The 14,531-nt window shown below is 45.6% G+C and overlaps 1 protein-coding gene and 1 long non-coding RNA gene across 2 annotated transcripts in view; one reads left to right on the top strand and one right to left on the bottom strand.

Annotated features, from left to right (window-relative positions):
• The window catches only part of AIF1 (allograft inflammatory factor 1), a 1,811-nt gene extending 709 nt beyond the window's left edge, over positions 1-1,102 (bottom strand). Inside the window, exons 1-4 of the mRNA XM_084889341.1 lie at positions 990-1,102; positions 564-625; positions 418-484; positions 68-109 (exon numbers count right to left, since the gene is read on the bottom strand). Coding sequence (XP_084745467.1) covers positions 68-109; positions 418-484; positions 564-625; positions 990-1,014 — 196 coding nt within the window. The 5' untranslated portion in view covers positions 1,015-1,102. The remainder of the gene's footprint in view (positions 1-67; positions 110-417; positions 485-563; positions 626-989) is intronic.
• The window catches only part of LOC311626233, a 1,185,289-nt gene that overhangs the window by 1,057,476 nt on the left and 113,282 nt on the right, over positions 1-14,531 (top strand). The gene's annotated exons all lie outside the window — the stretch shown is intronic.

Genomic DNA, 14,531 nt, shown 5'->3' with positions numbered 1-14,531 from the left:
CCGATGGAGCACGGCGGGAGGGACCGCCCCCTGGGTCTGCACACTCCCCAGACCACCCTTTTCTCACCAATATCTCCGTTTCCATTCTGGTCAAACTCCATGTATTTCTCTGTGTGAGGGGAGAAAGCAGAGGTAAGCTCTGGCTGGAAGGGCAGAGAACTGAGAAGGGGTTGCTAGGAATGCTAGGTAGGGAGCGTGGGAGGAGGGCCAGGCGGGGAGGCGGCTTGGTTGAAGGGCCCTGTGAAGGCATCCGAACTGCGGGCGGCTGCGAGGGCGGCCAGGACAGGGGATGAGCCAGGGCAGCGGAGGCAGTCTTCCTTCCTCCGGCCACAGCGGCAGGGTCTGCTCTCCCGCCCCCTCTGCTTTGGGGAAATCCTCCCCCTCGCCTCCCGTCCACCCCTACAGTCTCCCCCTCACTCTTGAAGGCTTCCAGTTTGGAGAGGAGATCCTCGTCACTGCTGTATTTGGGGTCATCCAGGAATTGCTGTGGGAGAGCCAGAGCCAGTGGGCCCTCTGTCCGGCCCTTCCCCCAGCCCCAGCCCAGCCCCTTAGTTCCCTCTTACCTTATTGATTTCATCCAGTTTCTCTTCCTGCTGGGCCCTCAGCAGCCCAAAGGCCTTTCCTCCTGAGGGGCACAAAAGTCAATGTACCCACTGCCCCCGGCCCGGCATCGCTGTCTCAGGCCAGTAACTGCCCTCCTGGTCCCCTGGCCACATCTGTCACTCTTGCTCAGTTTAAAAAATATATTTTAAAAATTGATTTCAGAGAGGAAAGGAGAGGGAAAGATAGGAACATCAATGATGAGAGAGAATCATTGATTGGCTGCCTCCCCCGCCCCCCTCAATGAGGACCAAGCCCGTAAGCCGAGTGTGTGCCCCAACTGGAACTGAACCGTGACCTCCTGGCCCATAGGTCGATGCTCAGCCACTGAGCCCCGCCAGCTGGGCGCCTGCTCACTTTTGAGGCTTCTGCCTATCCCGTCCGCCTACCCTGTAAATCCCGGGCTTGGCTCATGGCTCAGCAGATGCTGGTGGAGACAGACAAGCTGGCTGTGTCTCTGATGGCTCTCCTCTCCCACAGCCTCCTGGGAGGCCCCCCCCAAACTTCCCCTTTTGCTCATCTCCTCCCCCTCTAGGTCTAGCCTCACTTCCTCATCAGCTTGTGCTGACACTGGTGAAACATGGGATGCAGGGTACAGACTTCTCATGGGTTCTTGTCTGACTAAGATGAAGAATCAATTCGTGGCCTAACAGATTTCTTTAATAAAAATGTAGAAGTTTATTGGAAGCATACACAAACTCCACCTGGGCCGAGGTTTCCCAAAGGAGACCGCCTGAGGAGGGGTCCCCAAATGGGAAAAGCCTGCTCTCTCTAATGGGAAAAATAAAATAAAAATCTTGCCTGCTGCCATTTTACCTCCAGTCTTAGCTGCAGTTCTTTGTTTGAACCTGACCCCTTCTAACTGGACCTCTCATTAATTTAGGACTCCCATGCTTTCCTCTTGGCTATTTTGTTGCATAGTATCAGTTTCAAAGGCCAAAGCCCAGTGGTGACCCTTCCTGCTTTAGATTTTTCAATTTTTTATTGATTAAGGTATTACATGTGTCCATATCTCCCCATTGCCCTCCACCCCATTCCAATACATGCCCTCACCTCCCAGTGTCTTGCATCCATTGTGCCTTTTTCACTATTACATTTTTATTTTTAATCAGTATTATTACTTCTACTATTTTACCTTTTTTTAAAGTGTCATTTTCTTTTCTTTTTATTTTACTTCTATTTTCATTTTCCTTTAGCATCATTTTACTCTAGCTCAACTTTACCTATATGCCAACACACTCTTCCTCACTTTTTCCCTTTTGTTGTCCTGTTTCTCTTACCCTATTCCTGCTTTAGATTTTTCCTATGTGTTCTTTTTACCCCCTGTTAAAATTTCACCCTATTTATATATCTAATTTCCAATCCCCTGCTCCAAGTCCATACACACCTCTCTCTTCTCTTTCTTCACTATCCAAAATTTCTCTCTCTGTCCTTTTGTTGTTGTTTGCTTCATTGTTGATTATATATATTTTTATGCTTGTTTGTGAAATTGTTTCGCTTTTTCTTGTTGTTGTTGTTGTTTGTTTCTTGCTTCTGTTTTTCTTGCCTCCCTTGATATTAGTTGTTGTTTGTAGTTTGCATTCATCTCTAGGTGTTTGTTGCTGGCATTTGTTGGGATTAGTGACTGCTCTATTGGATTTTTCTCCCCATATAAATAGTTCTTTCCCCTCTTTTTTATTCTTTTTTTTTCTCTCTTACTTTTTTTCCCCTTTACCCAATTCCATTTTTGCACTCTTTTTTACCCTTACACCCCCCCTCCTTCTTTCTTTCTTATCCCCTAATTCTCTTTTCTCTGGTGGTCACCTTTATTTGGGGTTATTAGTATAGTGAATACATTTGTGTTCAGTGCCTTTTGTGTTGTGCCTTGTTGTGTTGTATTTTGTGTTTTTAAATCAATGCAGAAGAGAGAGAACTATATAACCAGACACCTGGAGAAGAGAGACCATGGGGAGACAAAGAAATAGCCTGCATATGAAAGAAAAGCAGGCATCACCAGAAAGGAAGTAAACAAAATGGAGGCAAGCAATCTGTCAGAGAAAAAGTTCAGAGAAATGGTCATAAGAGAAAAGAATGGCAGGCAAATTCAAAATATGTGTAAGAACCAAGAGGAAATGAAAAATGACACCACTGCTATAAAAACTCAATAGAAAGCATCAACAGTAGACTAGAAGAAGCAGAGGACCACATCAGTAAGCTAGAAGACAAGGTAGAAAAAACTACCCAAGCAGAGCAGCTTCTAGAAAAAAAAAAAAATTAAAAAGCAGGAGGAGAGCCTAAAAGAACTTTGGGACAATACGAAACAAAACAACATCGCATAATAGAGGTTACATAAGGAAAGGAAACTGAGCAAGGAATAGAAAACCTGTTCGGCCCTAGCCAGCTGGCTCAGTAGATAGAGCGTCAGCCTGCTGACTCAAGGGTTCCAGGTTCGATTCTGGCCAGGGCACATGCCTGGGTTGTGGGCTCAATCCCCAGTGGAGGTCATGCAAGAGGCAGCCAATCAATGATTCTCTCTCATCATTGATGTTTCTATCTCTCTCTCCTTCTCCCTTCCTCTCTGAAATCAATAAAGAAATATATTTTAAAAAGAAAAAGAAAAAAGGAAACCTGTTTGAAGAAATAATGACAGAAAACTTATATAGGGAAGAAAAAACTCACACAAATCCAAGAAGCTCACAGAGTCCCAAACAAAATTAACCCCAAAAGACCAACTCCAATGCACATTATAATTAAATTGGCAAACACCACCAACAAAGTAAGGATCTTAAAAGCAGCCAGAGAGAGACAGAAAGTTACATACAAAGGATCCCCCATCAGAATAATGACTGATTTCTCAACAGAAACACATCAGGCAAGAAGGGAATGAAATGAAATATACAAAGTCATGCAAAGGAAGGGTCTGAATCCAAGAATACTGTGTTCAGAAAGGCTATCAATCAAAATTGAAATCAGGAGCTTCACATATAAAAAAGGACTAAGGGAGTTTATTACAACCAAACCAGCAATGCAAGAAATGCTAAAGGGTCTGCTGTGAAAAGAAGATATAGGAAGCAAAGAAGGAACACAAGGGCAAAGAATAAAAATGGAGACAAACAAGTACCTATCAATAATAACTTTAAATAGAAATGGATTAAATGCCCCAGTCAAAAGACATAGGGTAACTGAGTGGATAAGAAAACATGACCCATATATCTGCTGTCTACAGGAAACCCACCTCAGAAAAAAAGATGCACACAGACTGATGGTGAAGGGATGGAAAAAGGTTTTTCAGGTGAATGAAAATGGAAACAGAGCTGGGGTACCAATACTTATAGCTGACAAATTAGATTTCAAAGTGAAGGACATAACAAGAGATAAAGAAGGGCACTTCAGCCAAAACCGGTTTGGCTCAATGGATAGAGCATCGGCTTGGGGACTGAAGGGTCCCGGGTTCGATTCGGTCAAGGGCATGTACCTTGGTTGCGGGCATATCCCCAGTGGGGGGTGTGCAAGAGGCGGCTGGTTGATGACTCTCTCTCATTGGTGTTTCTAACTCTGTATCTCTCTCCCTTCCTCTCTGTACAAAATCAATAAAATATAGTTTTAAAAAAGAAAAAAAAAAAAAGAAGGGCACATCATAATACTAAAGGGAGCAATCCAAGAAGAAGAAATAACCCTGGTAAGTATATATGCACTCAATACAGGAACACCCAAATACATAAAAAAACAAAACAAAAAAAAAACCACAAAAAACTTCTGGAGGCTATCAAGGGAGAGATTGACAGCAAATCAGTCATAGTAGAGAACTTTAAACCCCACTAACATCACTGGACAAATCCTCTAAACAAAAAACCAGCAAAGAAACATCAATACTAAATGACTCACTAGGTAAGATGGAATTAATTGACATTCAGAATATTTCACCCCAAAGCCATAGAATATACATTCTTCTCAAGTGCACATGGGTCGTTTTCAAAGATAGTCCATATATTGGGTCACAGGCAAAATCTCTTCAAATTCATGAAGATAGAAATCATATCAGGCATCTTCTCAGATCACAATGGCATAAAACTGGAAATCAACTACAATAAAAACAATCCAAAAAAAAAAAAAATCAAACACCTGGAGACTAAATAACATGCTATTAAACAATGACTGGGTTACCAGAGAGATCAAAGAAGAAATAAAAAAATCATGGCAACAAATGACAATGAAAACACAACAATCCAAAATCTATGGGACACAGCGAAAGCAGTCTTGAGAGGGACGTTTATAGCTCTACAAGCCTACTGCAAAAAACAAGACACAATGGTAATAAGTTACCTAACTCTACAACTCAAAGAGTTAGAAAGAGAGCAACAAAAAAAACCAGTGTAAGCAGAAGGAAGAAAATAATAAATATCAGAGTGGAGATAAACGACATAGAGAACGATAGCAACAACAACAACAACAAAAAAAAAAAATACAAAAGGTCTACAAAATCAAGAGCTGGTTCTTTGAAAGGATAAACAAGATTGATGAAGCTCTAGCCAGACTCACCAAGAAGCAAAGAGAGAGAGGACCCAAATAAGCAAAATCAGAAATGAAAGAGGAGAAATAACAACAGACCCCACAGAAATACAAATGATTATTTTAAAATACTATGAACAACTCTGTTCCAACAAACTGGACAATCTGGAGGAAATGGACATATTCCTAGAAAAATACAACCTTCCAAAACTCAATCAGGAAGAATCTAAAAATCTCAATAGGCCAATAACTATGGAAGAAATTGAAGCAGTCATAAAAAAGCTTCCAACAAACAAAAGCCCGGGGCCAGATGGCTTCACAGGGGAGTTTTACCAAACACTCAGGAAGAATTAAAACCTATCCTCCTCAGACTATTCCAAAAATTTCAAGAGGAAGGAACACTTCCAAGATCCTTCTATAAAGCCAGCATCATCCTAACACCAAAACCAGATAAAGACAACACAATGAAAGAGAATTATAGGCCAATATCCCTCATGAACAGATGCCAAAATCCTCAAAAAAATTCTAGCAAATCGGATCCAGCAGTACATCAGAAAAATCATACACCATGACCAAGTACGATTTATCCTGGGGATGTAAGGACAATATCCACAAATCAATAAATGTGATACATCACATAAACAAATTGAGAGATAAAAACCACATAATCATATCAATTGATGCAGAAAAAGCATTTGAAAAAATCCAACACCCATTTTTGATAAAAACTCTCAGCAAGGTGGGAATAGAAGGATCATACCTCAACATAATAAAAGCCATATATGACAAATCCACAGCCAACATCATACTCAATGGGCAAAACCTAAAACCATTTCCCTAAGAACAGGAACAAGACAGGATGCCCACCTTGTCCACTCTTGTTTGACATAGTTCTGGAAGTGCTAGCCATAGTGACCAGACAAGAAGAAGAAATAAAAGGCATCCAAATTGGAAAAAAAGTAAAACTGCCATTATTCGCAGATGACATGATATTGTACATATAAAATACCAAAGACTCCATAAAAAAACTACTAGACTTAATAAATGAATTCGGCAATGTAGCAGGATACAAAATTAACACTCCGAAATCTATGGCTTTTTTACACACCAATAATGAATTCACAGAAAAAAAAATGTTTTTAAAACAATCTCATTTACCATTGTAACAAAAAATTTAAGATACCTAGGAGTAAACCTTACTAAGAAGGTAAAAATCTGTACTCAGAAAACTACAAGACATTGAAAAAAGATGGAGGAAGACATAAACAAATGGAAGAACATACTGTGTTCATGGACTGATAGAATTAATATCATTAAAAAGTCCATACTATCCAAAACAATCTATAGATTCAATGCAATCCCCTTCAAGATAGAACAAACCCTCCAAAAATTCATCTGAAATAAAAAAAGATCCTCAATAGCTCCAGCAATCCTGAGAAAGAAGAACAATGTTGGAGGGATCACAATACCAGATACCAAGCTATATTACCAAGCCATGGCTCTCAAACTGCTTGGTACTGACACAATAACAGACATATAGACCAATGGTACAGAACAGAGAACCCAGAAATTGACTCCAGCCATTATGTTCAATTAATATTTGACAAAGGAGGCAAGAGCACACAATGGCGTTACGACAGTCTCTTCAATAAATGGTGCTGGGCCAAAACCGGTTTGGCTCAATGGATAGAGCATCGTCCTGCGGACTGCAAGGTCCCAGGTTCGATTCCGGTCAAAGGCATGTACCTTGGTTGCAGGCACATCCCCATTAGGGGGTGTGCAAGAGGCAGCTGATCGATGATTCTCTATCATCAATGTTTCCAACTCTCTTCCTTTCTGTAAAAAAATCAATAAAATATATATTTTTTTAAATTTTAAAAAATAAAAAACGGTGCTGGGAAAATTGGACAGATACATGCAAAAAAAAATGAAACTAGACCACCAACTTACACCATACACAAAAATAAACTCAAAATGGATACAGGAATTAAATCTAAGACGGAAGCCATAAAAATCTTAGAGAAATCCTTATGCAGCAAAATAACAGACATATGCCAAAGCAATATCTTCACCAAAACAGCTTCTAGGGCAGTGGTTCTCAACCTTCCAAATGCCCCTACCCTTTAATACAGTTCCTCATGCTGTAGTGACCCCTAACCATAAAGTTGTTTTTGTTGCTACCTCATAACTGTAATTTTGCTACTGTTAATGAATTGTAATGTAAATATTTGTGTTTTTAAATGGTCTTAGTCTCTACAGCAGCGGTTCTCAAGCTGTGGGTCACGAGTACCGCTAGCAGGGTCGCCTAAGACTATTGGAAAACACAGATACTTACATTATGATTCATAAGAGTTGAAAAATTACAGTTATGAGCTAGCAATGAAAATAATTGTATGGTTGGGGGTCACCACAATATGATGAACTGTATTAAAGGGTCGTGGCATTAGGAAGTTTAAGAACCACTGTCCTAGGGCAATGGAAACTAAAGAGAAAATAATCAAATGGAACATCGAAATAAAAGGCTTCTGCACCGCAAAAGAAACCATCAACAAAACAACAAAGAGCCCACAGTATGGGAGAACATATTTGCCAATGTTATCTCCGATAAGGGTTTAATCTCCAACATTTATAGGGAACTCATACAACTTAACAAAAAGACATACAGAAGGCCAGGATATATATGAAAACATGCTCAAAGTCACTAATTATCCGAGAAATGCAAATCAAAACAACAATGAGGTACCACCTCACACCTGTCAGAATGGCCAACATCAACAAACAACAAGTGTCGCGAGGATGCGGAGAAAAAGGAACCCTTGTGCATTGCTGGTGGGAATGCAGACTGGTACAGCCATTATGGAAAACAGTATGGAGTTTCCTTTAAAAATTAATAATGGAACTGCCATTTGACCCTGTTATCCCACTTCTAAGAATATATTCCAAGAAATCAGAAACGCAATCAGAAAGGATATATGCACCCCTATGTTCATAGCAGCACTGTTGGCCATATCTAAAATTTGGAAACAGCCTAAGTGCCTATCAGCAGATGAGTGGATTAGAAAACTGTGGTATACCTACACAATGGAATATTATGCTGCTGTAAAAAGGAAGGAACTCCTACTATTTGCAATAGCATGGATGGACCTGGAGAGCATTATGATAAGCGAAATAAGCCAGTCAGAGAAAGATAAATATCACATGAACTCACTCATTTGTGAAATATAATAAACAATATACACTGATGAACAAAAATAGATCCAGAGACATAGAAGCATCAAACAGACCATCAAAGCTCAGAGGGGAAAAAGAAACTCTCCAATAGGGAGGATCCAAGATGGCTGCACAGGTAAACACCTAACCGCAGCCGCACACAACAATTTCAATGTAATACAACTAAAATATAAAATGGACATTGCCCAGAGCTACAGGTAGTCGACTGACTGAAAATTCTACAAGAAGGAAAGAGAAAACCAGAAGGAAAATCAGAGGAGCTGAAAAAGCCTAAGGTATGGAGACAAGCTGCGCGCGCGCATGCACTCACGGGGAGAGGACAGAGCTGGAGAGGAGGAGAAGGCTGGGTGCCTGCCTGGCGTTCCCTAGCAGGAAGCAAATAAAAGCCCCGGACTGGGCTGAACCCCAGAACTGGCAGCACTGAGCCCCAGTTCTGGGCCAGACCCTGGGGACCCAGGCTCAGGCAGGGGGAATCCTAGGGGAGCTGGGAAAAGCGGAGCCCCCGGAGTCTCGCACATTGCGCGCAGAGGACAGTCTGTTGACTCTGATGTTAGACTCCCCTAGTGGGAAGGAGAAAAAAGCTCCAGACTGGAGGAATGTGACAGGGAGCAGGAGCCCCTGCCGGACACCGGCCAGCCGGGCGACGGGGCCCCCCAGGAGGGGGGCGTGCCGCTGGGCCCTCGACCGCTGATCACGGGCCATGGAGCCGAGGCCAGGGGCTGCTTCCTGGACAGCACCGACCCCGGCAACAGGCTGAAGCAGCACAGGAGGCCTCGGAGAACAAAGGGGTGCCGCAGGCCAGCCTGCTGAGCTTCCAGGACAAGGAGGAAGAAACCAAAGAAGTTTTCAATGTGAAGAAATCAAGATATAGCAAAAGATAGTAAAATTACTTAAGAAAGAATACAAAGAAGATCTTGAAAAATCGAAGACTAAGACAGAACTCAACATTGCAACATAAATACGTTAAAAAAAAAAAAAAAAAGACAGAATGTTGGAATGGCGGTGGCCAGGCCCAGAGTGGCCAGGCACAAGGCAGTGTCAGCCGGGCCCGGAGCAGCAGCAGCCGGGTCCGGAGCAGCAGCATCCAGGCCCCAGAGCAGCAGCATCCAGGCCCCAGAGCAGCAGCAGCCAGAACCAGAGCAGCAGCAGCCAGAACCAGAGCAGCAGCAGCCAGGCCTGGAGCAGCCAGACCTGGGGCAGTGGCAGCCAGGCGTGGGGCGGAGGCGGCCATGCCCAGGGTGGCCAGGCCAGGAGCACCCAGGCCCAGAGCGGCCGGGCCCGGAGCGGCCGGGCCCAGAGCAGCCGGGTCGGGAGCAGCCAGGACCAGAACAGCAGCAGCTGGGTCGGGAGCAGCCAGTCCCAGAACAGCAGCAGCCAAGCCCGGAGCATCCAGGCCGGGAGCAGCCAGGTTGTGAGCAGTCAGGCCCGGAGCAGCAGCAGGCAGGCCAGGAGCTGCCAGGCCAGGGGCAGCCAGGCCCAGAGCAGCAGCAACCAAGCCCAGAGAGCCAGGTCGGGAGCAGCCAGGCCCGGAGCAGCAGCAGCCAGGCCAGGAGCGGCAGTGGCCAGACCCAGAGCAGCTGGTTGTGGAAAGGACCAGAGCAACAGAGGCCCGACCCGGAGCAGCCAGGCCCGGAACAGCTCGCTCCTCGCCTGCCCCTGCCCCACGGCTGCCTCTCAGACATGGCTGGAAACTTTTGGGGAACTTGAGGGTCTGCTGAATCAAATGAGGAAGGCTTAGATCTGGATGTGTTGAGTTAGTATAGCGCTGGGGTGTTGATCTGTGAGTGCCTTGTGTGGGGCCTGGATGAGGTTGGTTGATCTATTTGGAAATGTCTTTTGTATGAAGTGTATCCCTGGGCATGTGGAGGTATTATTGATTTGAGAAAATGCTAAAACTGATTTACTATCTGAAAAATTTAAAGTTCTGAAAGTTTAAGGTCTCTTGCCAAAAAGAGGTTTTAAAGCTAACACCTTAATTTTATTGGAGAAAGGGAATGACAAGCCCTTCCCACCCAGAACAGGTAATCCAATTCCAACCAGCAGCTATGTTTAAACAATGTGTTCATTTACACTTGAATGGCTACACCTTTTGATAGCCTAAGGGCAAGTTTACATGTAAACAAGTTTGCTTCTCAATTCCCAGGGCAGAAAAAAACTAAGTTTAAAATTATTAGATTTTAAAATTTATTCTTAGAAGTGTAAAAGTTTATTAATTAAAAAAAAACACAACAACAGCCAGGACCGGTTTGGCTCAATGGATAGAGTGTCGGCTTGGAGACTGAAGGGTTCCAGGTTCGATTCCGGTCAAGGGCATGTACCTTGGTTGCGGGCATATCCCCGGTAGGAGGTGTGCAAAAGGCAGCTGATCGATGACTCTCTCTCATCGATGTTTCTAACTCTCTATCTCTCTCCCTTCCTCTCTGTATAAAATCAATAAAATATATTTTTTTAAAAACAAAAAACAACAACAACAACAAAAAAAAGGAGATTGAAAAACCTGATGAACAATATTAGCTGTTGATTGTAGTAGAGTCGGTGATACAGGAGGGGAGTGGACTGACAGTTCTTGGGGAAAAGGGAAGTGGTGGATGCAGGAAGAGACTGAACATAAACTGTGCACCTATGGATGAGGACAATGGGGGATGGGGAGGGGGCGGCGGGTGGGGTGGGAACCTGGTGGAGGGGGGAAGAAATGAGGAACCTTTGTAATAATATGAACAATAAAGATTGATTTAAAAAAATTAAAAAATTAAATTAAAAAAAGCTCAGAGGGAAGGCAGAGGAGGGCGCGGGGTGGGGTGGGATAAGAGACCAATCAAAGGACTTGTATGCATGCCTATAAGCATAACCAAGGACACAGACTATAGGGTGGTGAGGGCATGTGCTGGGGTGGGAGTGGCCAGGGAGAGGTCAGTGGGGGAAAAGGGAGACATCTGTATTACTCTCAACAATAAAAATACATTTTACAAAAACAAAACAAAACAAAAAAGTGGCTATGACAGTAATGCCCTATGTTTCTGTGTACGAGGCGACAAGCCTCTAAAGTGGAACAGCTTCCACGGTGGTAAGATCCAAGGTGTAGGTCATGTAGTCAAGGTTATGGTCGGAGTGGACAAGGTGAAGCAACTGGGAAACCAAGTACTGAGCCCAGCCCGAGTGGCTCAGTGGTTGAGCGTCCACCCATGAACCAGGAGATCATGGTTAGATTCCTGGTCAGGGCACATGCTGGGTTGTGGGCTCGATCCCCAGTAGGGGGCGTGGAGGAAGCAGCCAATCAATGATTCTCTCTCATCATTGATGTTTTTATCTCTCCCTTTCTCTTCCTCCCTGAAATAAATAAAAATATTTTTTTAAAAAGAAATTGTGTTTTGAAAAGTCATTTGCAAGATGTGTATAAGAATATTCATAGGAGATTGATTTATAATATTATAGCCCAAAAAAAGAAACACCCCAATTGTACATAATGAAGTGAACAGGTAAAGAAACTATAATAGTATAATCTAATACTACTCAGCAATGAAGGAACAAGCTGTTGGTATGTGCAGCAACAGAGGTAAGTGTCACAGGCATTGCGCAGAGTGAAAGAAGCCGGGCAGGAGAAAGCATACATAGGAATCCCATTTACATGAGGTTCAAAAATAAATTAAACTAATCTATACGGGCAAAGGTCAGTGGCTTCTGGGAATGGCGAGGGGTTGACCAAAAATGGGCATGGGAAAGATTCTGGGGTGATGGGAATGGGCTACATCTCATTGCAGCATTGTTGACATATATTTGCCAGAGTTCATCAAACTGTACGCTTACTCTCTGTGAATGTTACTGTATATAACATATCTAAGTGTTTAAAATGTCATCTACCCTGTCCTAGCCGGCTTGGCTCAGTGGCCTGCGGACTGAAAGTCCCTGGGTTTTGATTCTGGTCAAGGGCACCTGCCTGGGCTTCGGGCTCGACCCCCAGTGTGGAGGGTGCAGGAGGCCGCTGATCAATGATTCTCTCCCATCACTGATGTTTCCGTCTCCCTCTCCCGTCCTCTCTGAAACCAATAATATATGTATAAGTATGTCATCCACCTGGACATTAGGTCTTGATGACAGAGGATGAAACAAAGGAAATGGAGAGGCAGGCGGCAGCGCTTGTGAACTGCGGAAGCTGGACAAGGCCACAGGGAGAGCGACGGCGGGAGCCGCAGGAGAGTCGTGGCCGGAGGTGGAACGTGCACTCTGGAACCGTTCATTCGTTTGGGGAGGTTTTTAAGGACGTGGCCAGAGAGGCCGCCCATGTCGCACCCCTGCCAACCCTCAGAGGAGGAGGCACGCTGAGGCGGGATCCGGGTGCAGGGTCCCCGGGTCCCTTCGGGGCTGTCACCTGCTCGGAGCTGTGTTGGGAACTTGCTGGCTCTGACCACACTCCAGTCAGCACACGGCTGGTGTTAAAGCAGTTAGACCGGAGACGTGCGCATGAACTTTACAGCTTTTCTTTTAAAAGATGTTTTCTTGATTTCAGAGGGGAAGGGAGAGGGAGAGAGAGATACCAACATCAGCGATGAGAGAATCATTGATCAGCTGCCTCTCTCCAGGCACCACGGCACACATTTAATATTTAATACTGCACCGGGCTCCATCCCCAGCTGCCTCCTGCTCGCCCCTCCCCCGCTGGGGCTGGAGCCCGAAGCCCAGGCGTGTGCCGGACGGGAACTGAACGGGGATCTGTGACCTGGTTCCTAAGTCGCTGCCGCGCTGGCCAGGCAACTCTACAACTTTTTCTCTTCGTTGAGTCCTGAGTCCCTGGTAAACCGTTCTTTTGCAAGATTCCATCCTTGCCGAAACCGGTTTGGCTCAGTGGACAGAGAGTCGGTCTGTGGACTGAAAGGTCCCGGGTTCGATTCTGGTCAAGGGCATGTACCTTGGTTGCGGGCACATCCCCAGTAGGAGGTGTGCAAGAGGCAGCTGATTGATGTTTCTCTCTCATTGATGTTTCTAACTCTCTATCCCTCTCTCTTCCTCTCTGTAAAAAATCAATTAACAAAATATATATATATATAAAAAGATTCCATCCTTGTGTTGACTGAGTTACTTTGTACGCAGTTCCCAGAGCATCTCAGAGTTACTGAGAGGCCCACGCAGGTCCCAGGGTTAGTCTACACCAGGGTTTCCCAAAGTGTGGTCCGCGCACCCCCAGGGGTACGGGAAGAGTCTGGTGGGATAGCGTTGCACCGGAGTTCGGTGGGGATATGCACTGCACCGTGCTTGGCTGCGCCTAATTCTACGTTCTCATGAGTACGAGGGTACTCAGCGTTACGGAAATTATTGAAGGGGTGCACGTATGTCAGAAGTTTGGGGAACACTGGTCTAGACCATGAGATCTGCGCGTTGTCTTTGGAATCGACAACAGTTTGGGCTTTGAAAACCGAGGTAGAGGGAAGAGCCGGGGCTCCTCTGGAAGGAAGAAGCCGCCCCCACTTCACAGACGCGGTGGAACCAGGACTCCAGGAGGCTGCTCCCGCGGCCGCCCGTCACTGAGTGGCGGCCGCCCCTGTCCGGACCGTGGTCCTCGCAGTTGAGTAGAAGACAGTTTTCTCTACATTGACTCTGGGAGGTGACAGGTGTGGACAGGACAAGGCCAGGCGGAGGCCAGGTGAGAAAAGCAGCCTCTTGGTGACTCCAGCTTCCTCATGCTCCACGACCAGCAGGGGGCAGACCTCGCGCAGCGGCAGCTCGGTCCACCGCGGCCGGGCGGCCGAGGCAGGGTGTGTGGCAGCCTGCTGGTCCAGGTGATCTGAGAGGTTACATCCGTTCCCGCCAGTTTGCCGGCCGCTGGCCTCTGCGCCCAGCCAGACTCCAAGCCGCGGTCTCCACCGCGAGAGGACTGCTTCTCCAAACAATAGAGCAACCCCCGGGGCAATCCGTACCGAATTGTGAACGCAGCCAGATACAGGCACAAAGAAAAGCAACGCGTTAATCGAATAAACACACAACACACAAGGCGCCAGAGAAAGTGTGTGGTCCGCACGCTCTGCCTGCCCGCGGTGCCAGGCTCCGCACTAACCCCTCCGTAACCGCGAGCTGCATGCAACACACCGTGTCCTTCATGTGTGTGCGCACACCCGTGCCGTGCAGTGCACACTGTTCTCAGCGTGCTGGGTAATGGCGCCGCGGCGGTGAGCGCTGAGGTCACCGGTGGGGCGGTCCGCCCGGCCAGCCGACCTCCGTCC

This window comes from Pipistrellus hanaki (genome assembly GCF_964339955.1).
Source record: "Pipistrellus hanaki genome assembly, chromosome: 7".
NCBI lineage: Eukaryota > Metazoa > Chordata > Mammalia > Chiroptera > Vespertilionidae > Pipistrellus > Pipistrellus hanaki.
The sequence above is the reverse complement of the archived record's forward strand: the minus strand, read 5'-3'. Positions and strand labels throughout refer to the sequence as shown.